At 40.3% G+C, this 27,539-nt stretch overlaps 1 protein-coding gene across 1 annotated transcript in view; it reads right to left on the reverse strand.

The window, feature by feature from the left end:
* Nucleotides 1–384: 384 nt before the first annotated feature.
* ATP10B (ATPase phospholipid transporting 10B (putative)) overlaps nt 385–27,539 on the reverse strand; it is a 274,541-nt gene continuing 247,386 nt past the window's right edge. Inside the window, exons 20-22 of the mRNA XM_054489519.2 lie at nt 26,802–26,906; nt 6,714–6,901; nt 385–3,120 (exon numbers count right to left, since the gene is read on the reverse strand). Of these exons, the coding sequence (XP_054345494.1) occupies nt 2,673–3,120; nt 6,714–6,901; nt 26,802–26,906 (741 nt within the window). The 3' untranslated portion in view covers nt 385–2,672. The remainder of the gene's footprint in view (nt 3,121–6,713; nt 6,902–26,801; nt 26,907–27,539) is intronic.

The following is a 27,539-nucleotide window of genomic DNA, read 5'->3' on the forward strand; positions in this document are numbered from 1 at the left end:
AGGTTGGTGCTGGGCTTCCAGAAGGAGAGGAGTAGCTAGATTAGAGTTCCAGACTGCATGTGCTGCTTCTAATTCTTACAGCCCTTTTGGTTTGTGTCCTATTTCCATGTTTGGTCAAATAGCTGAATATGTTCCTGATACTCTATATGTTCAGTGTGGGTTGGCGGCATTGGATGCTCAACAAATGTGTGAGCTTCTCAAAGACAGATTGAGCTCCTCACAGCACCTTGCACATTGTCAGGCATCTAGTAGGGGCTTAACAGAAATTTATTGGATAGAAGAATGAATGAATAAATGAATGAATGCAAAAGAGGATGGGTGGATGAGAAAGTCCCCAGAACTAGTGATAATGATATAAAAGAAGATTAATATTAACTTAGGTTGGCAGGCAACTATGGAAAACCATGTTTTTAATAAAGGATGACATTTCCAATCAGTAAAATATCATAAAAGTATAAAAATGTACTAAGTACAATCATTAGCATTATGTTATAGGGGAATAGTTGTTATAACTTTTCCCTGTAAGATGGCACATTGGATGGTCACAGTTGGCTTGATTTACAGAGGGGCAAGAGTAGGTGACCAGTTGTACCAGTTGCTCCAGTTTCCTAGGATTTGGGACTCTGTAAAAATGAGAAAGTCCCAGGCAAACTGGGTTGGTTGGTCCTACAAGAGCAGCATCAGAGTGTTGGCTATAGTTTGGAACTTAGGAAGAGGATCAGACATTATTTTTTAACTTCTCCACCTCTTTTCCCTTTAGCTGTGAAATAAAAATCCCTTTTGTTATTACTGAGGGTGTTACAGCTTTCAGAAGCTTTTTTACCACTGGGTTTCATGTAATTTTGACTTAATACCTATGTCAAGCCTGGGAAGAAAGGCAGTTCTGACCAACTTGCAGGTGTGGCATTCTGCTTCAAGCCACCTGCATCCTAGAGAGCAAGGATTCAAACTCAGATCTCCTGAGGCCACTGTTCTGTTCTTTCTGGCTTTTAGTAGTAGCTAGAAATTGGAAAAATTGGGGTGCCTGAGATCCAAGTTTTGACTCAGTCCCCTCACGGGAAACAATTCACATCATCACCACTTTGCCAGGTATGTGTACCTGCCCCTTCTTGGGCAATCCTCATGCAGGATCCCCCAAATACCCACCAGCTGGCTAGTGCTGGCATCATTATGTGGCAGAGGCAGTGAAACAGTATATTAGCTCCAGGACGGTGCTGCAAATGGCCCTTCCAGTCCAGGTTTGCCAGGAAGATGGTCAGAGGGCCAGCTCCCTGTGCCATTTGCCAACTTGATTTAATGTTTTCTGGCATCTTTGCTGAGGAAGTTCTCGAGTGATAGGTCAACTTATGGCTGGTGGCATGACTCATAGGCTCATAGACTCACCACGCTTATTGCATCTATTTCTGTACTTTTTGCCTACTATATAGGTACTAGCTTAAGGTGGCTCAGTAACCCTTTCTGGCTTATTTTACAAGACTAGGGTTAGGCTATACTTGCCCACAGCAGACCTGGCTTCTTTTGACAGCCTATTAAAATTCTACCGTTCATTCCTTTAACACTGTTTTGAGCTCTTTTATATAGTTGACATTTATAAACTCTAGGGATAGGAAGTCTATATAATCTTTCTTTTCCCTGTGAAGTGACACTTCCTCTGACTCTAACTGATGCAGGCCAGTGTCTTCCAGAGGATGGTATTCTGGAATAGGCTGAATGGGGTTTCATATTAGTTCTACCCTTGAAGATGTCATTGTTTAAGCTCAGGGTTGCCCTATCATATGGGCCTATTCTGGGTGCAGATGTGCTTATATCTCCTGATTTACAGGGTTTTTTTCTTTTGTTCTAAGAGCTGAATGAGGATGGGCAATTTTATTTAAAAATAAATACAACAAATAGCTTTAAAAAGAGTGCCACCTATGTCCTCTTGTCAGATTCCCCAGATGGTGGGACATACGGTCTGTCAGCCAAAACAGGGGTCTCTGGTGCACCCATTCCCTTTTGCATGTTTATTCTTCATGCCTCTTACACTAGCTGTGACCCTAAAACCCTCAGAAGAGTATGTGACACTGAGTTCAAATCCACTTTTCTTTCTGTCTTTTAGTAGTAGCTTTTCAGACGTGGCTTTTCTTTGGCTTACAGGCATAAAGCAGAACCAACTCGCTGTGCCCAGAAGAGATATTAACCCCGACTCAGCCATTACTGCAATACACTTGAGGTGAAGCCCTTATGTGAACAAGTCTCTTCTGAAACTTTAACTCTGGGCACTGAGGGGTAAATAAACCCAGAAACTTCCATATCCTGAGATACTGCCTGGGTTGATATACTTCTTGGAATCTTGGAAACTTATGGCCCAGTTGCACTGGGTTGTAGGCTACGCTTATCTAGAGGGTCAGAAGAATGGCTTTGGGCTAAACCGATTTGAGAACTCGATTCAACAAAAACAGCCTCCTTCTCCAAACTGTTTGCAAGATGTGCTGCCTGAGAGCAGCAGAAAACTAGAGGCCATCTTTGTGTCAGACCCCTTGGGGCCAGCACTTCCTCCACGGAAGTCAAGGTTGTTGGAGAAAAGAATAAGACTGGCATGTTGTTTCCTCTATGAAGAGGAAGGGGTGAAGGGTTACATGGACCAGTGACTGGGTGGCCTCTGTTGAGTTTGTACAGATTTCTGCAGCTCCTCATATGGTCAGTGAACTCTGGGATCGGCGATGGCTGCCCCTCTTTGAGCACCGGGACATATCAGTCTGTCCTCTTGAGTAGGCCATTGTCCTATTAGGCCCCAGCAGGTGCTCCCCGGATGAGAGTTGAGCTGAGGAGTTCCCTGAGCATGAGTCATCCCTCATGCACTCTGTGCCACATCTCTGTTCGTGGAGCACTGACTCTTCCACATGCTTCCTCTTGGGAGGGTTAGAGCTCTTTGGGGTGCTGGCACTGAAGTCGTGTCCTGTGATAGATGACACTGGGTGGTGGGTGGGTCGAGCCACTTTGGGGACAGGGGCAGGCCTCTGTCTGCTTCTCCAACTCTGGATTTCCAGGTTTCTTTTGTCTGGGGGGAGTGTGTCAATTTTCTGAGCTTTTGAGATTAGAGACTTCCCACAGGTTCCTTGTAGAGACAGGAAAAAGTATCTGGTGGGAAATAACAGAATAAAGATATTTCTGATTTCCATTGACTTCATAAACTTCAGCATTAAAAGGTGGTCTTTAGAATCCAACTCCCTGCCTGGAGCAAGATCCTCTTTACTGCTATTAAATCCATGTCTGGGCACCTCTAGTCTTGGGTAGCTCAACAACAAAAATAACAAAACACAACAGCTAACATTTATTATACACCAGGACTATTCTAAGTGCTTTATGTATTATTAACTCATTTTCTTTTCCCAACAATCCCATGTGGTTATTACTTTTGTTTGCCTCTGAGTACAGATGAGGAAACTGAGGGACTGAGAGATTTAATGATTTGTCCACAGCCACACAGTGGTTGAGCTATGGTCAGAACCACACACTCTGAATCTAAAGACTTTTATTTGCCATGCACAAAGCAGTCCATTCTATTTCTGGGCTACTCCAATTTAGGCAAATTTAATTGCTCTGTCATGTTAAGCCTTTGTGAAACTTGATGATTTTAAAGTAGTTTTAGAATCCACATTCTTTTCTTGAATCTGTGGGCCTTGCTGACTTGACAGTGTCATCATGTTACCACGATTTGCCAGATAAAGAAATAAGGGCCCTAAGAGGTGAGGTGAGATTCCCAAGGTCTCCTGAGACGTTAACAGATCTCCCTGTTGACTGACTCAAGGTTTTTATCCTCCTGCCAAACTGCATGCAGTCTGTAGCAGACTCTGGAATTGGAAGTCTTTACCTGTGTCTAGAATCTTCTCTCTGTTCAAAGTGTAGGCAAGGAAAGGGGTGAGAATGTGAATATAACTATGTGGTGTATGGAGAAAATATACACAAGCTGTGGCAGTGGGCAACTCACATCCACTTTCCAGATGTCTGTTGCCTTATCTAAAAAGTAAAAAAAAAAATCTATCTGAACTGGAGGACATCTAAGGTCATTCCTAAAGATAGTCTTTAAACACTTTTTATGTTTGAAGTCTTATAAGCAGGAAGGCTCCTATTCTTCCACTACGTCTAAAAGCTGCAAGGTGACCCCTCTACCCTTGGCCAACCCCTGCCAGTGGGCAAGACATTTCTGAAAATTACAGTAGGTCTCATGGAACCAGATAAACTGTTTTTTTTGTTCTCTCACATCTCACCCAGTGAGGTAGTAGGGGCCATGTATGTGTCCCAGGAAATATTTGACTTTTTGCTTCAAAACTGGAATTTTGTTAGTGTAAACCTTTCCCTCAAGCCACTGCCTTCCTCCTCTATTTGTTTATTCAACAAATGCTTTTCAAGTTCCCACAATGGGCCAGGCCCCCAAGGGATTAAGCCATGAATAGGAAAGACAAGGTCCTTGCTGTCATGTAACATGTGAATATACTTATAAATGGAGAAGGCAATGAGAGTGTCAAACACCAAACACCTGATCACTGAAATTAAATATTTCTTCCTCAAGGAAGGAAGTGCTGACAGTTCCACCTGCTATGTATTTCTCAAACCCATGCCCTTAAATGTTTCTTCCTTGAGGAAATGCCCCCTCCATTTATCACTATATTCACATGTTAAATGACAGCAAATACCTTGTCTCTTGTGTTCATGACTTAATCCTTTGGGGGCCTGGCCCATTGTGGGGACTTGAAAAGTATTTGTTGAATAAATGAATGGAGGAGGAAGGTGGTGGCTTGGGGGAAAGGTTTACACACAGTAACCTTTTAAAGCTGAAAACTGCAGGATGCATAGGAGGTAGCCATGCCAAGGGGATGAGAATCAAAACCTAGGCACGATGGCTAAAGCTTGGGGAGTGATGATAAGAGTAGGGGAATATGTCCCAGGAGGAGTTGGCACAAGCAGAGCAGGGAGGAATTGTGGGCCAGATTTATGGTTTTTGTGCTTTATTGCAGAGGTCTTGGGAAGCCCTTGGAAGGTTATAAATAGGTGACATCACACTTTGAGCCAACGATAATGGACTAGAGTAAGATCCAATAAGAGACTACCGAAATAATTTGGGGTGAAAGGGTAATAGTCTATTGGTAGTAGTGGCTGTAGAAATGGAAATAGTAGATGGGTTTGAGAAATACGTAGTGGATAGAACTGTCAGTACTTGGTGAAAGCCTAGATATGGGCATGAGTTAGCAGGTGATGTCAAAATTAGTTCCCTGGGGCCTGCCTTTGTCCTAAGTGGGTAGCATTTGCTGAAAGAAACCCTAGAGATACCCAGATTTCTGGGGTGGTGCCGGTGATAGAGGGTGGAATCATGAATTCGATTAGAAATGTCTCCCAGTTTCCTCAGACTTAATATGCCCAGTAGAGGTGATGAATAGGTAGCTAGAAAGATGTGTCTGGAATTCATAAGAGAGGTCTGGGGGGAATTTATGGTGAAGAGTCGTCTGCTAAAAGTTTTTAAATCCATGATAGTGATTGCTGTTTATGGAGAGAACATAAAGTTAGAAGACAAGAGAACCTAGGGGCAAGAGAACCTAGGGACAAGAGAAACTAGGTTAAGCAAACCACCAAACTTATTAAAGGAAGTAAGGCCTGTTGATGGGTCTCTAATTTTGGGATAAAAAAAGTTTTGTATAATTGTCTATTTGCTATTGCTTAAAATGGTAAAATGGCTTGATTGCGATGTTCAGAGTGGTGAGATGGAGAGGGGCTAAGTCTTGCCTATGGGAACATCATCATCAAGTTCACTGCTCTGACTAGAGAGAGTGGGCTGCAGAATAGAACACTGGCCTTTGAGTTGGGAGAACCTAGCTCCGACTATGATCTGTGGTAGGCCTGTGAACACATTCTGGTCCCTCTTTGTATTTCAGCTGTCCCATTAGTGGGGTACTAGAACCATAGCTCTGCCCAACACTTAGCTCATGGCAAAAACAAAATGAGAGGCTAGATGGGAGAGCCTATGTCAAGAGTGAGCTCCAAGGAAAGGCAAGGCATTTATAGTTGCTGTTGCTATTTTTCTGGAAAAGGCACATTTACTGCAGAGGTTTTAACCTGGAAATATCTGACATAGTCCCTGGGCATGGATTATTTGTCTAATGCAGGTGTTGTATGGAAGGTGTGTGTTTAAACAAATTTGAACAATATTTAAACATTGGCAATTTCATGCAAAATTTGAATTTCTGGGAAAATGCTGAAGCTCTGGAATGTTTGACTTGATCTTTCCTTTTGGCCATGATAGAAGCTGAGAAGCTCTTTCTTCCAATATCTGTACTCCATCTGGCTTGCTGAACTTGCTGGTCTGTCCCTGCAGGCATTTGAGTATGAGACTCCTGGACTAATACAAAAAAGGACCATAGAGCTTCTCAAAATAATTCCTTATCACACAAAAAATTTGTAAGGCAGGAGGGTAGGAATTGATACTCCTATTTTATAGATGTCACAACTGAGGTCACACTGATTTGGTGACTTTGCTAATTTGTGGCTAACCTGGGACCACAGTCCATGTTATTTGCCTCCTTTGTCGTTCATTGTTCTTTCTGTCCCATCTCTGTTTCTGAAACAGTAGCCTCAAGGATGCCAGCAGAAGTCAGACTCCTGACTCTTGGGTTATAAAAATGGCTTATTAAAGGGAGATTGGTAATTTTAGGAAAGAAACACAGCCCCAGTGCTCAAACCTTGGGAGAAGAGCAACAACTGGTGTGAGAAAGCAGACGAGGTAGAAAGTGGGGTTTGAGAGCTGGCCTTCCATCACCCAATAGGGATTGGTGGGGCTGTTGCAGATGACGCAGGTGGCATTGTACAGGAGGGATACCACAAAGTACATCAGGAAGCTGCCGAGGAGCACGACTCCGTGGAAAATGGTCTGTGGAGGGAAATAAGCAAACACTGTTGAAGGTATAGCTGAGATTAGGAGGTAGGGTGATCAAACTACTTGATTAACTATTTTTGAAATGCAACACACACAAAATTCAAAAAAGTGTGCAGCTTAATCTATCATTATAAAGCAAACACCAGATTGCTGCCATGTAGAATTGAACACACATACCCCAGAAGACCCTATTCTTCTGTCTCACCCCTGCTTTTGGTGATAATTTCTATGCTATCCTTTGTAGGTTTACCACCTATCTAGGTTTTCCTACATAGCCTGTTTTTAATTGGATAAATAGAATCATGTTTCGTATGACTTTTTGTCTTTTTTCCCTCAATATTATGTTTGTGTGATGAGCCCATTTTTTCCACGTGGCAGTAGTTTATTCATTTTCAAAGCAGCGCAGTATTCTGTTTTTTGATCGTATTTTGTCTTGCCTGTTTTGTGCTTTTCTTTTCCCATCCTTGTTGTCTTTTATTTTTATTTAATTTTAAAAATTGATGCTAGATGTATATATTTTCAGGGTACATGTGATAATATGGTATATTCATATATAATTAGGGTAATCATGACATCCATGACTTTAAATATTTCTTTTCTTTATTCTAGGAATATTCAAATTATTCTCTTCTAGCTATTTTGAAATACACAATCAGCTATTGTTAACTATAGTCATTCTATTGTTCTTTTAAACATATTGACTATTTTGTATAATTTTGGGACTATTCTTTCAGTGATTACTCAATAAGTCTAAACAAGCAAACGTACTGCAGTCTAAACAAGCAAACGTACTGCAGTCTAGGCAAGCAAACGTACTGCAGTCTAGGCAAGCAAACGTACTGCAGTCTAGGCAAGCAAACGTACTGCAGTCTAAGCAAGCAAACTTACTGCAGTCTAAAGCTTACAACTAGTTTTCCATCCTCCTGAATTACACACGAGATTTAGAGCACTTTAACTCTCTTTACATCCCTCCTGGCTAATATGCTTTTGCTGCTGTTTTAATTCTATCATCTTTTAAAATCACTCAACTCACTGGCATTATTGTTTGTATGGTCAGTATTCACTAGGTCTACTCACATGCTTATCACTTCTCATGCCTTCATTCCTTGGACCCTCCACCCGAGGTATCTCTTTAAGTACATCCTGTAAAATGTCCTTTTTGGGAGTCTGATAGTGATATGCTCTCTGATGCTTTATTTCATTGTTCTTGAAATTCGTCTTTTGATGAATATGGAATTCTTGTTAGGCAGCTATTTTCTTTCAATGTGTTTAATATGGCATTCCACTGTCTTCTGGCTTCCATTATTGCTATTAAGTTATTAATCTCTACCTGTTCTTCCCTAGAAGGAAATCTTTATCTCTTAAAGTCTGCTTGCTTTTATAACTTTTTTTGTCTTTTTTGTTCTATAGTTTCCTATGACAGAATAAGTATGAATTTCTTTTTATTTATCTTGCTTGGGTTTTGCTGAGCTGGAATCTTTCATCACTTCTGCAAAATTCTCATCACAATCTTTTCAAAGATTGCCTGTATTTCATTCCCTCTCTCATTTCTTTCTGAGACTCTGATTAAATGTTTGTCAGACCACTTAAAATATCATTCTATTTTCTTAATATTGCTTCTATAATTTTCATTACTTTTCCTGTTTTATAGTCTGAATACTTCTTTTGACCAATTCAATAATTCTTCCCTTAGCTATATCTAATTTTCTATTAAGCCAGCCATTGAAACTTATAGTTATTGTAGCCTTTACTTCTAAATTTTCTATGGATTTTTCAAATCTGCTAGGTTGCTTTATATAGTTTACCAATCCCTGCAGGTATTTTAAAGCTTATTCTTTGTTTCTTTAGACATAGTAAACACAGATTTTCCTTTTATTTATATTTGATAATTCCAGTTTCTAAAATATTTGTCTCTGATATTTGGTTTTTCACTCACGGACGCATTCTTTTATGCGGTTCATTATTTTTGAATGTGCTTATTGTGCTCAAAGTTAGACACAACTTGAGGCTTAGAATAAAGGTAACTTTCTCTAGAAAGGAATTGTGTACATCCGCATATGCGTGTGTGTGTGTATTTTGCAATCGTTGGGCACTGCTAATCTTGAGGCACTTTAAGCTGAATTCATAGGTGAAAGTTTGGCTCACCCAGGTGACATGAACCTGGGCTACATATGTACCCAAGGCCAGTCTGTGGTCACAATTTCCCCAGGGCAAATTTGTGCTGATTCTTTCTGCTCTCTTCAGCACAGAGGAAAAAAATCTTTGCAGTCCCAGCTGGGGAGGGGGTATAATTGGGTGTACTTTTGAGTATATCCTTACCCTGAAGTCATAGCCTTTGGGATCCTATTTTAATGTTGTCTCTTAGACTCCCAACTCAGGAGCCTAGGTATTGATTTCTGAAACTTTTGCTCATCAAGTCTGCCAAAACAAAAGTTCATTTTTGGGAGAGTTGCCAATACCCTTAAGAAAGGCATTGGCTCAATTTGTTTCTCTAGCATCTCCCTTTCCCTGAGGTTTGGTTATTGCTTTCTTGTCAGCTTGCTCATGCTTTTAAAGAGTTTTTTTTTTTTTTCCTTTTTTAAAGTTATCCATTATTTTTTGTTGTTCTCAGTGAGGGATGTGATCTAAATAACCTAGCGCCGTTTCCTGAAGAAGAAAGCAATTAGCTAACTTTTTCAATTGCTTTAATGGGGACTGAAACTGTCTAAGCTCTTAAAATTCTTGTTATATTTCTACCCAGGGAAGAAATAGATTCTCTTCCTGCTTCAAGTACTTTCAAAAAGGGAAGCATATTTTTCATAATTATTTTAGTAGCTGACTCCTTTCCCCAAATCACCAGAAACCACCAGTAACTATTGAGGGTACCTAGTCTCAAGATAGATTAGGTGGGTTAATAGTGCTAAAAGAGTACTTTTTCTCTTTTAAAGCAGATGGCTTCAGTGCTTTGAGAAAGAGGACTGAGTTGAGTGTTCAATCAGAATACAGAATCTTTAGTCTCACCACTCATTTAATATAATGTTGAGGCCTGATTAAAAATCTTTCAGGGCATTAAATCTTTTGAATGGTTTTAAAAAATCTAATGATTAAGAGAGTCATAGGAGAATTCCTTTTGGAAAATATCTTGGACTAGTTTTTAAAAGTGTAATTAAATTGCTGTGAAATATTTCAAGCTTATAGACAATAAACCTCACACACCCAACATTCAGCTTCATCAGTTTTAACCTTATATTTACTTCAGATTTTATGGAAAGATTAAGTCTTACAGATACAATTAAAGCAAGTGTATATCTCTTGCAAATGACCTCTTTAATCTTGAACACAAATTCAGTGTGTATCAGTCTGACACGTTTCATACACATGTACATGTTTACCCATGTTTATGGATGCTTTTTTGCTTTATCATATATGCATCCTTCTAGTATGGGCTGAATGTTTATGTCCTCCTACTCCCAAGTTAATAATGTTTAAACCCTAATCTCCAATGTGATAGCATTTTGATGTGGGGCCTTTTGAAGGTGATTAGGGGGAGCCCCCATGAATGGCATTAGTGCCCTTGTAGGAAAAGACATGAGAGATTTGATCCTTCTCTCTTTCATTCAGCCACGTGAGTGATAATATAGCTGGAAGGCAGCTGTCCAGGAAGCAAGAGGGCCTGAACCAGATGCTGAATCAGCTGCTGCACTGATCTTGGGCTTCTAGCCTCCAGAACCATGAGAAATAAATCTGTTATTTAAGCCACCCAGTCTATGGTATTGGTTATGACAGCTTGAGAAGACAAAGACAATTCTGCAGCTTTTTTCACTTGATTTTATACTTTAAAGAAGGGGAGTCCCCAGCTCCTGGGCCATGGACTAGTACCAGTCCATAGCCCATTAGGAACTGGGCTGCACAGCAGGAGATGAGTGGCTGGCAAGTGAGCGTTACTGCCTGAGCTCCATCTTCTGTCAGATTAGTGGTGACATTAGATTCTCATAGGAGCATGAGAACTCTACTGTGAACTGTGGATGTGAGGGATCTAGGTTGCATGCTCCTTATGAGACTCAAATGCCTGATGATCTGAGGTGGAACAGTTTCATTCCAAACCACCTCCACCCCTCAATTCTATGGAAAAATTGTCTTCTGTGAAACTGGTCCCTGGTGCCAAAAAGGTTGGGGACCACTGCTTTAAAATTTTATCTATGTTGAAAGACATAGCTCTAGTGGATTCATTTTAACTATTATATGGTATGAACATGCCACAACTTATTTTTCTCATCGATGAATATTTAGGCCCCCCTTTTGGCTATTAAGAATGATGTAACATTCCTGTACATGTCTCCATATATATGTGTGCAAGAGTGTTTCTGAGGTATGTACTTAGAATTGTGCCAAAAAATATGAGTACTTTAAATTCCTCTAGTTGTTTTCAAATAACTCCTTAGAGTTTATGATCTACTAACAGGATAGGGAAGTTCCTTGGTTATGCTTTCTCATTTTTAACACACTCCCAAAATGACTTGTCACTATTTTATTTAGAATTTTCTACATCTGGCTGGGTGCAGTGGTTCACGCCTGTAATCCCAGCACTTTGGGAGGCCATGGTGGGTGGATCACTTGAGGTCAGGAGTTCAAGACAAGCCTGGGAAACATGATGAAACCCTGTCTCTACTACAAATACAAAATATTATCTGGGCTTGGTGGTGTGTGCCTATAATCCCAGCTTCTTGGGAGGGTGAAGCAGGAGCATCACTTGAACCTGGAGGTGGAGGTTGCAGTGAGCCCAGATAGCGCCACTGCACTGCAGCCTGGGTGACAAGAGTGAGATTCCATCTCAAAAAAAATTTTTTTTTCTACATCTAATGTTAGTGAGATTGGTCTGTAATTTTCTTTCCTTGAACTGCCCATGCCGATTTTGATATCAGTTATTATAGCCATGAAAAACAAATTGCTTATTGCTATGGTTTAAATGTACGTGCCCCCTCTAAACTCATATGTTGGAACCTAATACCCACTGTGATAGTATTAAGAGGAGGGGCCTTTTGGAAGTGATTACGTCATGAAAGAGCTTCCTTCATGAATGAATTAGATGCCCTTATAAAAGAGGATGATGGAAGCATCCTAGTGCTTTTTTTGCCCTTCCACCATGTGAGAACACAGTGTTCGTTTCATCTCTTTTTGCCTTGTGAGGACACAACATTCATCTTTTTTTTTTTTTTTTTTTTGTGCCCTTCCCAAAGATGCAGCAAGAGGACACCATTTGAAGCATGGAGCAGTGCTCACCGGACTCTGAACCTGCTGGTGCTTTGGTCTTGGACTTAACAGCCCCTAGAGCTATGAGAAATATATTTCTATTCTTTGTAAATTACCCAGTCTCAGGTGCTCTGTTGCAGTAGCATAAACTAAGACACTTATCTTTTTCTATTTTTTTATTCCATGAAAAAATTGATATAATAGAGATTACCTGTTCTTTACAAGTTTGATCAAACTTTAAATCCTTTGGGTCTAATGTTTTTGGGGATAGGATTTGGCTTATTCAGGCTTGCTGAGTGATCTTGACTGCATTTTGGTAAATTTTACCAAACTTAACATTGCTAAAATTTAACATAGCTAAAATTTTTTTACATTCATATTTTGTTAATCCAATAATGTCCTAATGGTGTGTTTTTTTTCCATTCAGTACAGAATCCAGTTTAGGGTCAAATATTACATTTAGTTTTCATGTCTCCTTAGTCTCCTTTAATCTGGAATATTTCATAGCCTTTGGTTTTTTATGGCATTGACATTTTGAAAAATACTGGAATACTCTCACCCTACGTACCACCTTTTTGTTTAAAGAAAGAATATAATGCTCATTTTGTATTTGTCTGATGTTTCCTTATGAGCATATTCAGATTATACATTCTCTACCTGGCCATGTGATCCTGGCAAGTTAGATACCCTCTTTGAGCCTCAATTTCCCTATCTGTAACTAAAAAAAGCATTGGATTAAATGATGATTAAAATCCCTTCCTAGGATTCTATCTAGGATTCATTTTTCATATAACAACGACCCTCTAAATTCTTTTTTTCTTCTAAAAACAATGGATTAAACAAATAGAAAAAAACCCCAAATAGCCATAGACAATTTGAGATTCATTTATTTAACAGATAGTTATTGTTCACACATTGGCCAGGCTCTTTCGACTAGATGGTACAAAAAACCAACTATGACTGAATTGAGCTATAATAAGCCTAGAGGTAGGATTAGCTTCAGGCAAAGCTGGATGCAGGCACTCAGCAATGTCCCATGGAATCTGCACCTCTCCCTTTCTTCATCTTGCCTTCCTCTGTTGGCCTCATTCTCCAGTAGTCCTTTCTACATTACGGCAAGAAATTGCCAGTTGCTCCAGGCTTCAACTGGCTCAGCAACCACAGCAGAAAGACTGCTCCTGCTTTCCAACAAAAATCCTAAGGCAGGATCTCATTGGCTGGCCAGGACTGGGTCATATGTACATGCCTGAACCAATCACTGTGAATGGGGTGGGGTAGAATTGTTTGGATGGGGTTCTGGGTCGTGTCTCCATCTCCAAAACCAGGAGACAGTGTGTGCTCTGGATTGTGTATCAGTCAGGGGAGAAGAGTTACTGTGAGTGTCTAGGATAAGAGATTTACTACAGGGACTAGACATCCCATAATTGTGAGAGGAGTGAGAAAGTGAAGCCCAGAAGAGGACTTAAAGGATAAAAGTCACCAAATTGAGAAACCAAGCACATCCAACTGCAGATGTGACTGCAAAAAAGTGATGGGGAGGGGTCTATGGGAAACAGTCGTCTTTGAGTCTACAGCCAAGAATCTGGCCATGAGCCTCAGTTCACATTTGGTAATCAGGGCCAGAAGTTAGGAAAGGGAGCTGGAAGCAGCATAGTGCAGAGCCGTTATGAAAACAATCACAATCCAGTTCAATAAGTGTTTAATAAGAGAAATCACAAGGCACAATGGGAGCCCCAAGGGGTTACAGAATCCAGCCTAGACACCGAGGAAGGCCTCTTGGAGGAGACAACATTTGAGATGAGGCCTGAAGGATGAGGAGAGAGCCAGAGGAAATGGGAGAGAAATTAGCAAATGCAGAGGCCTAGAAGCGAGATAGGGTATTTGAGAACTAAAAGTAGCTTGGTCTGGCTGGGGTCTAATATGAAGTAGGAAGCATCACTGGTGATGCCAGGGGGCCAGCAGGAGCCAGATATTCCAGGCTCGTAAGTGAGGAGTTTGGACTCTGAGCAATGGGGAGACATGGTAGGATGTGAAGCAAAGGAGAGGTAAGTATCATAGGTAGATGTTGGCACATTGCAGATGGGAGGATCTTCTGAACACATTTCCCTCCCAGGAAAAGTCCAAACACCTCAGCTGGAATGCTGATCCCTATACCTTCAAGGGTTTGCTAACTTTAGTTTCCTTCTCTGAAGGTAATCTGAGGAATACGGCATTGGGAATGTGATGGCATTCATTATATTTTCAACTGAAAGCGACAGTGTGCCTGACAGCGGCTTAAGCAAAGAAGAAATATATTTTATAGCAAAACATCTTAAGGTTGGCAGCCAGGGGCTCAGTGTGTCCAAGAATCCAGGCTCTTCTCATCTTTCTGCTCTGGGATCTCTAGCAGTAGTTGGCTTTGTCCTTAAACTCATTGCCCAAAACAGTGGCTGCAGTGCCACACACCATTTGGTCACAGGGCACTGACAAAAGCAGGAAGGAAAAGGTGGGACAAAAGGCTTTTACCTCATGACTCTATCTTATTAATAATAATAATTAAAAAAACAGGTTTTCCTTGACCTCTCATTGGCTAAGAGCTGGATCACGTGCCCACCCTGGACCAATCACTGCTGAAGGGAAAGGAATTACTGCTCCTACTTAAGACAGATCATTATTGATTTTCTGGGGCTGGAGAGCACCGCGCCCTAGGGGATTTCTAATCCTTAGGTTGGTACCTAAGTAATCGTGGATTTTGCCATTACAAGTACTAGTATTTTTATAGTCATTCAGCAAGAGGTATTTAGAATTTCCATCATGACTTACTCTTTATTTCATAAGTTGTTTAGAAGTACATTTTGAAATTTCTAAGCTTGTTAGGTTTTATGTGGCTACCTGTTTATTGCTGGTTTCTAATTTAAATAACTTGTCAGAGAACATAAACTTTGATTTTTTTTTTCTTTCAAATTCCTTTGTGATTTAGAATTGTCTCTCTGGTAAATGGTCTGTGTACGTTTGAAAAAATGTTATCTGTTTTGAGCAAAGTTTTATATATTAGATCAAACATAATTTATTAAAAGTTTCTATACCCCTTCTATTTTTTTTGTCTATTTGATCTATACCAGTTTCTTATAGAGTTGTATGAAAAAAACTATGATTGTGAATTTGTCCATTTCTTATTTTTGCTGGATGAAAAAAATCCAATCTAATTTTTTTAAAGGAAGAATTTAATCTACTTACATCAACTATGAGTACTGATATATTTCAATTTAGTTAAACATCTCATTTTGCATTTTTTGTTTGCCATCATTTTCTTTGCTCTTTTTTTTTTTTTAAATTAAAATGCATTTTTTCATTATACTTTCAGTTCTGGGCTACATGTGCAGAGTGTGCAGGTTTGTTATGTAGGCATACACGTGCCGTGGTGGTTTGCTGCACCCATCAACCCATCTACATTAGGTATTTCTCCTAATGCTATCCCTCCCCTAGCACCACCTGACAGGCCCAAGTGTGTGATGTTGTCCTCCCTGTGTCCATGTGTTCTCATTGTTCACCTCTCACTTATGAGTGAGAACATGCGGTATTTTTGGTTTTCTGTTGCTGTGTTAGTTTCCTGAGAATGATGGTTTCCAGCTTCATCCATGTCCCTTCAAAGGACATGAACTCATCCTTTTTTTTTATGGTTGCATAGTATTCCATGGTATATATATATATATATGCCACATTTTCTTTATCCAGTCTATCATTGGTGGGCATTTGGGTTGGTTCCAAGTCTTTGCTATTGTGAACAGTGCTGCAATAAACGTGTGTGCATGTGTCTTTATAGTAGAATGATTTATAATGCTTTGGGTATATACCCAGTAATGGGATTGCTGGGTCAAATGGTATTTCTGGTTCTAGATCCTTGAGGAATCGCCACACTGTCTTCCACAATGGTTGAACTAATTTACACTCCCACCAACAGTGTAAAAGTGTTCCTATTTCTCCACATCTTCTCCAGCATCTGTTGTTTCCTGACTTTTTAATGATCGCCATTCTAACTGGAGTGAGATGGTATTTCATTATGGTTTTCACTTGCATTTCTCTAACGACCAGTGATGATGAGTGTTTTTCATATGTTTGTTGGCCACATAAATGTCTTCCTTTGAGAAGTGTCTGTTCATATCCTTTGCCCACTTTTTGATGGGATTGTTTTTTCTTGTAAATTTAAGTTCCTTGTAGATGTGGATATTAGCCCTTTGTCAGATGGGTAGATTGCAAAAATTTTCTGCCATTCTGTAGGTTGACTGTTCATTCTGATAATAGTTTCTTTTGCTGTGCAGAAGCTCTTTAATTAGATCCCATTTTCAATTTTGGCTCTTGTTGCCATTGCTTTTGGTGTTTTAGTCATGAAGTCTTTGACCATGCCTATGTCCTGAATGGTAGTGCCTAGGTTTTCTTCTAGGGTTTTTATGGTTTTAGGTCTTATGTTTGTCATTAATCCATCTTGAGTGAATTTTTGTATAAGGTGTAAGGAAGGGGTCCAGTTTGTTTTCTGCCTATGGCTAGCCAGTTTTCCCAACATCATTTATTAAATAGGGAATCCTTTCCCCATTGCTTGTTTCTGTCAGATTTGTCAAAGATCAGATGGTTGTAGATGTGTGGTGTGATTTCTGAGGCCTCTGTTCTGTTCTATTGGTTTATATATCTGTTTTGGCACCAGTACCATGCTGTTTTGGTTACTGTAGCCTTGTAGCATAGTTTGAAGTCAGGTAGCATGATGCCTCCAGCTTTGTGTTTTTTGCTTAGCATTGTCTTGTCTATATGGGTTGTTTTGGTTCCATATGAAATTTAAAGTAGATTTTTCCAGTTCTGTGGAGAAAGTCAGTGGTAGCTTGATGGGGATAGCATTGATTCTATAAATTAATTTGGGCAGTATGGCCATTTTCACAATATTGATTCTTCCTATCCATGAGCATGGAATGTTTTTCCATTTGTTTGTGTCCTTTCTTATTCCTTTGACCAGTAGTTTGTAGTTCTCCTTGAAGATGTCCTTCACTTCCCTTGTTAGCTGTATTCCTAGGTATTTTATTGTCTTTGTAATGGGAGAGTTCACTCATGATTTGGCTCTCTGTTTGTCTATTATTGGTGTATAGGAATGCTTGTGATTTTTCCACATTGATTTTGTATCCTAAGACTTTGCTGAAGTTGCTTATCAGCTTAAGATTTGGGGCTGAGACAATGGGGTTTTCTAGATATACAATCATGTTATCTGCAAACAGAGACAATATGACTTCTTCTTCTCCTATTTGAATACCCTTTATTTCTTTCTGTTGCCTGATTGCCCTGGCCAGAACTTCTAATACTATGTTGAATAGGAGTGGTGAGAGAGGGTGGCATCCTTGTTTTGCGTCGGTTTTCAGAGGGAATGTTTCCAGCTTTTGCCCATTCAGTATGATATTGGCTGTGGGTTTGTCATAAATAGCTCTTATTATTTTGAGATATGTTCCATCAATACCTAGTTTATTGAGAGTTTTTAGCATTAAGAGGTGAATTTTATTGAAGGCCTTTTCTGCATCTATTAAGGTAATTGTGTGGTGTTTGTCATTGGTTCTGTTTGTGATGGATTGCATTTATTGTTTACGTATGTTGAACCAGGCTTGCATCCCAGGGATGAAGCTGACTTGATTGTGGTGGATAAGCTTTTTGATGTGCTGCTGGATTTGGTTTGCCAGTATTTTATTCAGGATTTTTGCATCAATGTTTAACAGGGATATTGGCCTGAAATTTTTTTTTCTTGTGTCTTTGCCAGGTTTTGGTATCAGGATGATGCTGGCCTCATAAAATGAGTTAGGGAAGAGTCTCTCTTTTTTTTATTGTTTGGAATAGTTTCAGAAGAAATGATATCAGCTCCTCTTTGTACCTCGGGGAGAATTCGGCTGTGAATCCATCTCGTCCTGGACTTTCTTTGGTTGGTAGGCTATTAATTACTGCCTCAATTTCAGAACTTGTTATTGGTCTGTTCAGGGATTTGACTTCTTCCTGGTTTAGTCTTGGGAGAGTGTATGTGTCCAGGAATTTATCTATTTCTTCTTGATTTTCCAGTACATTTGTGTAGAGGTGTTTATAGTATTCTTTGATGGTAGTTTGTATTTCTGTGGGATCAGTGGTGATATCCCCTTTATCAATTTTTATTGTGTCTATTTGATTTTTCTCTTATTAGTCTGGCTAGTGGTCTATTTTGTTAATCTTTTCAAAACACCAGTTCCTGGATTCATTGATTTTTTTTTTTTTTGAAGGGTTTTTTGTGTTTCTATCTCCTTCAGTTCTGCTCTTAGTTATTTCTTGTCTTCTGCTAGCTTTTGAATTTGTTTGCTCTTGCTTCTCTAGTTCTTTTAATTGTGATGTTAGGGTGTTGATTTTAGATCTTTCCCATTTCTACTCTGGGAATTTAGTGCTTTAAATGTCCCTGTAAACACTGCTTTAGCTGTGTCCAGAGATTCTGGTACGTTGTGTCTTTGTTCTCATTGGTTTCAAAGCACTTCTTTATTTCTGCCTTAATTTCATTATTTACCCAGTGGTCATTCAGGAGCAGGTTGTTCAGTTTCCATGTAGTTGTTCAGTTTCAAGTGAGTTTCTTAATGCCGAGTTCTAATTTGATTCCACTGTGGTCTGAGAGACTGTTATGATTTCCATTCTTTCGTATTTGCTGACGAGTGTTTTACTTACAATTATGTGGTCAATTTTAGAATAAGTGTGATGTGGTGCTGAGAAGAATGTACATTCTGTTGATTTGGGGTGTAGAGTTCTGTAGATGTCTATTAGGTCTGCTTAGTCCAGAGCTGAGTTCAAGTCCTGAATATCCTTGTTAATTTTCTGTCTTGTTGATCTGTCTACTATCGACATTGGGGTATTAAAGTCTCCCATTATTATTGTGTGGGAGTCTAAGTCTCTTTGTAGGTCTCTAAGAACTTGATTTATGAATCTGGGTGCCCTGTATTGGGTGCATATATATTTAGGATAGTTAGCCCTTCTTGTTGCATTGATCCCTTTACAATTATGTAATGCCCTTCTTTGTCTTTTTTGATCTTTGTTGGTTTAAAGTCTGTTTTATCAGAGACTAGGATTGCAACCCTGCTTTTTTTTTTGCTTTCCATTTGCTTGGTAAGTATTCCTCCATCCCTTTATTTTGAGCCTGTGTGTGTCTTTGCATGTGAGATCGGTGTCCTGAATACAGCACAGCAATGGGTCTTGACTGTTTATCCAATTTGCCAGTCTGTGTCTTTTAATTGGAGCATTTAGCCCATTTACATTTAAGGTTAATATTGTTATGTGTGAATTTGATCCTGTCATGATGTTAACTGGTTATTTTGCCCATTAGTTGATGCAGTTTCTTCATAGTGTCAATGGTCTTTATAATTTGGTATGTTTTTGCAGTGGCTGCTACCGGTTTTTCCTTTCCATACTTAGTGCTTCCTTCAGGAGCTCTTGTAAGGTAGGCCTAGTGGTGACAAAATCTCTCATCATTTGCTTGTCTGTAAAGGATTTTATTTCTCCTTTGCTTATGAAGCTTAGTTTGGCTGGATATGAAATTCTGGGTTGAAAATTCTTTAACAATGTTGAATATTGGCCCCCACTCTCTTCTGGCTTGTAGGATTTTTGCAGAGAGATCTGCTGTTAGTCCAATGGACTTCTCTTTGTGGGTAACCTGACCTTTCTCTCTGACTGCCCTTAATATTTTTTCCTTCATTTCAACCTTGGTGAATCTGACAATTATGTGTCTTGGCCTGTCTTGCTAGGTTGGAGAAGTTCTCCTGGATAACATCCTGAAGAGTGTTTTTCAAGTTGGTTCCATTCTCTCCATCATTTTCAGGTACACCAATCAAATATAGGTTTAGTCTTTTCACATAGTCGCATATTTCTTGGAGGCTTTGTTCATTCCTTTCCATTCTTTTTTCTCTAATCTTGTCTTCACGCTTTATTTCATTAAGTTTATCTTCAATCTCCCATATCCTTTCTTCCACTTGATCGATTCAGCTGTTGATACTTGTGTATGCTTCACGAAGTTCCCATACTGTGTTTGTCAGCTCCATTAGGTCATTTATGTTCTTCTCAAAACGGGTTGTTTTAGTTAGCCATTCCTCTAATCTTTTTTCAAGGTTCTTAGCTTCCTTGCATTGCATTAGAACATGCTCCTTTAGCTTGGAGGTGTTTGTTATTACCCACCTTCTGAAGCATACTTCTGTCAATTCATCAAACTCATTCTCCATCCAGTTTTGTTCCCTTGCTGGTAAGGAGTTGTGATCCTTTCGAGGAGAAGTGGCATTCTGGGTTTTGGAATTTTCAGCCTTTTTGTGCTGTTTTTTTCTCGTCTTCATGGATTTATCTACCTTTGGGTCTTTGATGTTAGTGAACTTCAGATGGGGTACCTGTGTGGACTTTTTTTTGTTGATGTTGATGCTATTCCTTTCTGTTTGTTAGTTTCCTTCTAACAGTCAGGCCTGTCTGCTGGAGTTTGCTGGAGGTCCACTCCAGACCCTGTTTGCCTGAGTATCACCAGCAGAGGCTGCAGAACAGCAAAGATTGCTGCCTGTTCCTTTCTCTGGTAGCTTCATCCCAGAGGGGCACCAACCAGATGCCAGCCAGAGCTCTCCTGTATGAGGTGTCTCCCAATCAGGAAGCGCAGGGGTCAGGGACCCACTGGAGGAGGCAGTCTGTCCCTTAGCAGAGCTCAAGCGTTATGCTTCAGAGCTGGCAGTCAGGAATGTTTGTCTGCTGAAACTGTGCCTACAGCCACCCCTACCCCCAGGTGCTCTGTCCCAGGGAGAGGGGAGTTTTATCTATAAGCCTCTGACTGGAGCTGCTGCCTTTCTTTCAGAGATGCCCCACCCAGAGAGGAGGAATCTAGAGAGGCAGTCTGGCTACAGAAGCTTTGAGGTGCTGCAGTGGGGTCTGCCCAGTTCGAATTTCCTGGCGGCTTTGTTTACACTGTGAGGGGAAAACCACCTACTGAAGCCTCAGTAATGGTGGACACCCCTCTCCCAACCAAGCTGGAGTGTACCAGGTCAACTTCAGACTGCTGTGCTCGCAGCGAGAATTTCAAGCCAGTGGATCTTAGCTTATTGGGCTCCATGGGAGTGGGATCTGCTGAACTAGACCACTTGGCTCCCTGGCTTCAGCCCCCTTTCCAGGGGAGTGAACAGTTCTATCCCTCTGGCATTCCAGGCGCCACTGGGATATGAAAAAAAAAAAAAACTCCTGCAGCTAGCTCGGTGACTGCCCAAACAGCCACCCAGTTTTGTGATTGAAACCCAGGGCCCTGGTGGTGTAGGCACCCGAGAGAATCTCCTGGTCTGTGGGTTGGGAAGACCGTGGGAAAAGTGTAGTATCTGGGCCGGAGTAGACTGTTCCTCATGGCTTCCCTTGGCTAGGGCAGAGAGTTCCCCAACCCCTTGTGCTTTCCGGGTGAGGCAATGCCCCACCCTACTTCAGCTGGCTCTCCGTGGGCTGTAACTACTGTCTAAGCACTCCCAGTGAGATGAGCTGGGTACCTCAGTTGGAAATGCGGAAATCACCCACCTTCTGTGTTGATCTTGCTGGGAACTGCAGGCTGGAGCTGCTCCTATTTGGCTGTCTCGCCAGCCACCCTGCTCTCATTTTTTCATCTTTCCTACATCTGCAGAATTGACAGTTTTCTAGATTTTTTTTCTCTTTCCCTTTTAGTGATTAATCTTAAGATACTAAAAAAAGTGAACTCTTATGGAAAAATGTATAGTTAAATGTGTATTTTTATTCTTCTATCCACTATGAAGGCTTTAGCATAAATTACCTACCTATTGAATAGCCCTTCTTTATGCTGTGTCTTATAGTTTTAGCTTTTGTTTATGTTCTTGCAGAAGTATGTTCCTTTTTTTGTGAGGGCCTATGGGTAGTTAGTTAACCTTATAGAGTTTATTTGAAAATAGGATTTATTTTGCCTTACTCTTAATAGTGTAGCTTTTCTAGTTTTATTTTCTCCTTCAGGTTTTTTGAAGATAATTACTTCATTGTCTCCTGGCTTTTATTGTTTGGTCACCAGCATAGCTGTTCCTTTTCAAGTAATTTGTCTATAGTCTCTGGATGACTTAAGGGCTGCCTCTGTATCTTTTATATTATACAATTTAATTATGATATATCCTGGCAATATATCCAGATTTTTGATAAATTTTCATTCTCAATGACAATTTCTTCAAATATTGCTTCTCCATCATTCTTTTTTTCCTCCTGAGATTCCTATTTAGAGAGGCTGAAGCCATTTGTTCTAGCCACCATTTCTTCTTAATTATTTTTCATATTTGTGTATCATTCTGGATAAGCTCCCAAAACTACATTTCAATTTGGCAGTTTATTTTTTGCCAGTGTCTGATCTAGAGCGGATCCTACAAATAGTAGTTTTAATTTCAATGACAGTATTTTATTTTCGAGAATTCTAAATGTTTCGTTAGCTTGGTGGTTTCTAGTATCAAACAGCTTCTGATAGAACTATACACTCTTGGGAGGCTGAGGTGGGCGGATCATGAGGTCAGGAGATTGAGACCATCTTGGCTAACACATTGAAAACCTGTCTCTACTAAAATTACAAAAAATTAGCTGGGCATGGTGGCACGCGCCATAGTCCCAGCTACTCAGGAGGCTGAGGCGGAAGAATCTCTTGAACCCAGGAGGCAGAGGTGCAATGAGCCAAGATGGTGCCACTGCACTCCAGCCTGGATGACAAGATCGAGACTTCATCTCCAAAAACAAACAAAAAAACCAAAAACTGTACCTCCAAACAGCTTGCCATTGTTATCTTTTCTTTAGATTTCTTTCTTGAGTAGGAGAATTTTAGATCCAGCAGTAGATGGGGTTCCAGTCCGCCCCTACCCCACAGGAGCCAGAGTCCCCATTGCCATGATCTCTGTCCTGTCCCAGTTCCCAGAAAGTCTGCAGTTTGACCCTTCCCAGTGCCTTCTCTTCCCCTTCCCTTCCTCATTGTATTGCAGCCTCTTCTGGTGTTTCTGGCCTATGAAGAAATTTGTCCTGTGCTTAAGCCTGGCTATGCCTTTTTTTGTCTTATCACTTTGTTCTGTCATTGGTACACATTGGAGCAGAGGATTTTAAAAAATTTTTATTTTACTTTAAGTTCCGGGATACATGTACAGAACGTGCAAGTTTGTTACACAGGTATACATGTGCCACGGTGGTTTGCTGCATCTATCAACCTGTCATCTAGGTTTTAAGCCCTGCATGCATTAGGTATTTGTCCTAATGCTTTCCCTCTGCTTGTTCCCCACCTCCTGACAGTCCCCAGTGTGTGTTGTTCCCCTCTCTGTGTCCATGTGTTCTCATTGTTGAACTCCCACTTATTAGTGAGAACATGTGGTGTTTGCTTTTCTGTTCCTGTGTTAATTTGCTGAGGATAATGGCTTCCAGCTTCATCTATGTCCCTGCAAAAGACATTATCTCATTCTTTTTTATGGCTGCATAGTATTCTATGGTGTGTATATGTACTACATTTTTTTTATCCAATCTGTTATGAGTTGGTTCCATGTCTTTGCTATTGTAAATAGTGCTGCAATAAATGTTCGTATGCATGTGTCTTTATAGTAGAAAGAATTACAATGCTTTGGGTATATCTCCAGTAATGGGATTGCTGGGTCAAATGGTATTTCTGGTTCTAGATCCTTAAGGAATCACCATGCTGTCTTCCACAATGGTTGAACTAATTTACATTCCTACCAACAGTGTAAAAGCGTTCCTATTTCTCCACTGCCTCGTCATCTGCTGTTTCTTGACTTTTTAATAATCGCCATTCTGACTGGTGTGAGATGGTATCTCATTATGGTTTTGATTTGCATTTCTCTAATGATCAGTGATGTTGAGCTTTTTTTCATGTTTGTTGGCCACATAAATGTCATCTTTTGAGAAGTATGTGTTCATATCCTTTGCCCACTTTTTGATGGGTTTTTTTCTTGTAAATTTGTGTAAGTTCCTTGTAGATTCTAGATATTAGCCCTTTGTCAGATGGTTAGATTACAAAAATTTTCTCCCATTCTGTAGATTGCCTTTTCACTCTGATGATAGTTTCTTTTGATGTGCAGAAGCTCTTTAGTTTAGTAAATTTTCATTTTTGTTGCAATTGCTTTTGGTGTTTTCGTCATGAAATCTTTGCCTATGCCTATGTCCTGAATGGTATTGCCTAGGTTTTCTTCTAGGGCTTTTATGGTTTTGGGTTTTATGTTTAAGTCTTTGATCCATCTTGAGTTAATTTTTGTATGAGGTATAAGGAAGAGCTCCAGTTTGTGTTCTACATATGGCTAACCAGTTTTCCCAGTACCATTTATTATATAGGGAATCTTTTCCCCATTGCTAGTTTTTGTCTGGTTTGTTGAAGATCAGATGGTTGTAGATGTGTGGTGTTATTTGAGGTCTCTACTCTGTTCCATTGGTGTATATGTCTGTTTTGGTTACTGTAGCCTTGTAGTATAGTTTGAAGTCAGGTAGCATGGTGCCTCCAGCTTTGTTCTTTTTACTTAGGATTGTCTTGGGTATACGAGCTCCTTTTTGGTTTCATATGAAATTTAAAGTATATTTTTCTAATTCTGTGAATAATGTTGATGGTAGTTTGGGAATAGCATTGAATCTATAAATTACTTTGGGCAGTATGGCCATTTTCACAATATTGATTCTTCCTATCCATGAGCATGGAATGTTTTTCCATTTGTTTGTGTCCTCTTTTATTTCCTTGACCAGTGGTTTGTAGTTCTCCTTGAAGAGGTCCTTCACTCCCATTGTTAGCTGTATTCCTAGGTATTTTATTCTCTTTGTAGCAATTGTGATTGGAAGTTGATTCATGATTTGGTGCTCTGTCTATTGTTGGTATATAGGAATGCTTATGATTTTTGTACATTGATTTTCTATCCTAAGACTTTGCTGAAGTTGCTCATCAGCTTGAGATTTTAGGCTGAGATGGAGTCTTGCTCCGTAGCCCAGGCTAGAGTGCAGTGGTGCGATCTTGGCTCACTGCAACCTCTGTCTCCCAGGTCCCAGTTTAAGCAATTCTCCTGCTTCAGCCTCCCGAGCTCCTGAGTAGCTGGGATTATGGGCACATGCCATCATGCCCAGCTAATTTTTGTATTTTTAGTAGAGATGGGGTTTCACCATGTTGGCCAGGCTGGTCTTGAACTCCTGACCTTGTGATCTGCCCACCTTGGCCTCCCAAATCACTGGGATTACAGGCGTGAGCCACCACGCCTGCCCTGACAATGGGGTTTTCTAAATATACAATCATGTCATCTGTAAACAGACAATTTTAATTTCTCTCTATTTGAATACCCTTTATTTCTTTCTTGTGCTTGATTGCCCTGGCCAGAACTTCAATACTATGTTGAATAGGAGAGGAGGTTTTCAAAATGAGAACTCCATGATCCAAAACTACCTTTGAGTGGCTCTTATCAGCCACTGCCCAGCTGGTTATGGCCTGCTTTAGCTCGTGATGGTGGTGGGAGGTTGGGGTGGAGAGTTCCATTGCAGAATGTAGGAACATGCTGAGCCTACTTGGGGCTATTTTCCAAATTTTTAATGCTTGTACTTCCAGAAAGCCATTTGAGCTTGGCTAAGGACAAATCTTTCTGTAAAGTGTTCCCTGTGTACCATTCAATCTTATCTGCTTATACTATTAGCATGGATGTTAAAGGCTCACATTAAACTGCCAGGGTTCAAAACTTGCTTCTGTCTTGCACTGCTTGGGGGCAAGTTAAACCTTATTGCATCTACCACATTTCTAAATCTGTAAAATGGGAATATAAAAACACCTAACACAAAGGGCTCTAGAGGTTAAATAATACATGCTAATCATGTAGAGAGACACTTGGTATAGAATTGTAAGCTGTTAGTTTTTATAGTTATTACTGACTAGAAGAATCTAATCAGAAAGGTGACATTGCCTTCTTAGATATCAAAATGTGATATTTGGATATGCTTGAGATATGGTTACCTGGAGGCACGTTTCTAATCATTCACCCTAAAATTAAATGGGGGGAATTCCTCCCTAACACAGCCTCAAGTATGTATGGTCAGTGTTTTCCTTGTCTCTGAAACACCCCTGAACTTTTTTTGTTTTTTGTTTTTTTGAGATGGAGTCTCACTCTGTCACCCAGGCTGGAGTGTGGTGGCACGATCTTGGTTCACTGCAACCTCCGCCTCCCATGTTCAAGCAATTTTCCTGCCTCAGCCTCCCGAGTAGCTGTGACCACAGGCGCCTGCTACCACACCCAGCTAATTTTTTTATTTTTAGTAGAGACGGGATTTCACCATGTTGGCCAGGCTGGTCTTGAATTCCTGACCTCAGGTGATCTGTCCACCTCAGCCTCCCAAAGTGCTGGGATTACAGGTGTGAGCCACCATGCCTGGCCATACCCCTGAACTTTTTATTAATTATCTATTTTTGCAACTAATTGTCTCATTGTTTTATATATGTTAGTTTTAACATCCTGGCTAGATGAAAAGCAAGTTGATGCCAGAATTTTATCTTTGTCACCCCTTTCATCTCTGTACAGGTAGGACATAGGTAGGAGCTTAGTGTGTATTTATTGAGTGGATTGATAACACAGAATAAAACAATTCAGAAATTTGAGTATAGTCAATGGACAGGAGCACAATTTTGAAGGCAAAGGGTCTCTGGGACACTTACCCATGTCTTCATTTCCATTGCCTGGTGCAAAAGGATTGTGGTGAGGGAGATGGTGTTGATTGGTGTCCCAAAGGTAAAGACGTCTATATCAGAGCCCTTATAGGTCTGCAGAGGAGGAACAGACAGGCATTGTTAGGTATGTCTGTGGACTTAAAACTTTGGCTTTGACACAGTGATTATAAAGCATCAATGAAGGCAGTTGTCAATGGAGAAGGAGGTACCCAGCTGCCATCTATGTGTTACTGATCTGAGGAACAGGTCAAGATAAGAAAGGAATTGATAGGACTAATTTAGAAATGGTGTTTGCCAGGAGTAAGCCAAGATGGGGATTGTGAAACCATTGTGGAATGAATGAAGAAAGAATTCATTGAGAGCCCATCAGACACTATGCTGACAGCTGAGGATACTTCTGTGTTTGCCTACAATGAGTTTAGTCTATTAGGCAGGGCGGATGTGGTACAATTTAAGGAAGTAAGTGCTATAATAGAGGCAAGTACAAGGTACCCTGGGAACACAGAAGAGAGAGGATATATTAGCTGAGACCAGAATAAGAGGAGTTAATCACTTGGAAAGAGGGTAAATGCAGTTCCAGCAAAGGTCAGAACTGAGGGGTGAACACAGACGGTTTGTAGAACTCCAGAGTCCTACATTGTAGGTCTGTTGAGCATATTCAAGGGCAAAAGATATAGCAGGAAAGCCAAGCAGAGGCCTGACCAGGGAGGGTATTGTAAGCCAGGA

The sequence above is a fragment of the Pongo pygmaeus genome, chromosome 4 (genome assembly GCF_028885625.2).
Source record: "Pongo pygmaeus isolate AG05252 chromosome 4, NHGRI_mPonPyg2-v2.0_pri, whole genome shotgun sequence".
In the NCBI taxonomy this organism is placed as follows: Eukaryota; Metazoa; Chordata; class Mammalia; order Primates; family Hominidae; genus Pongo; species Pongo pygmaeus.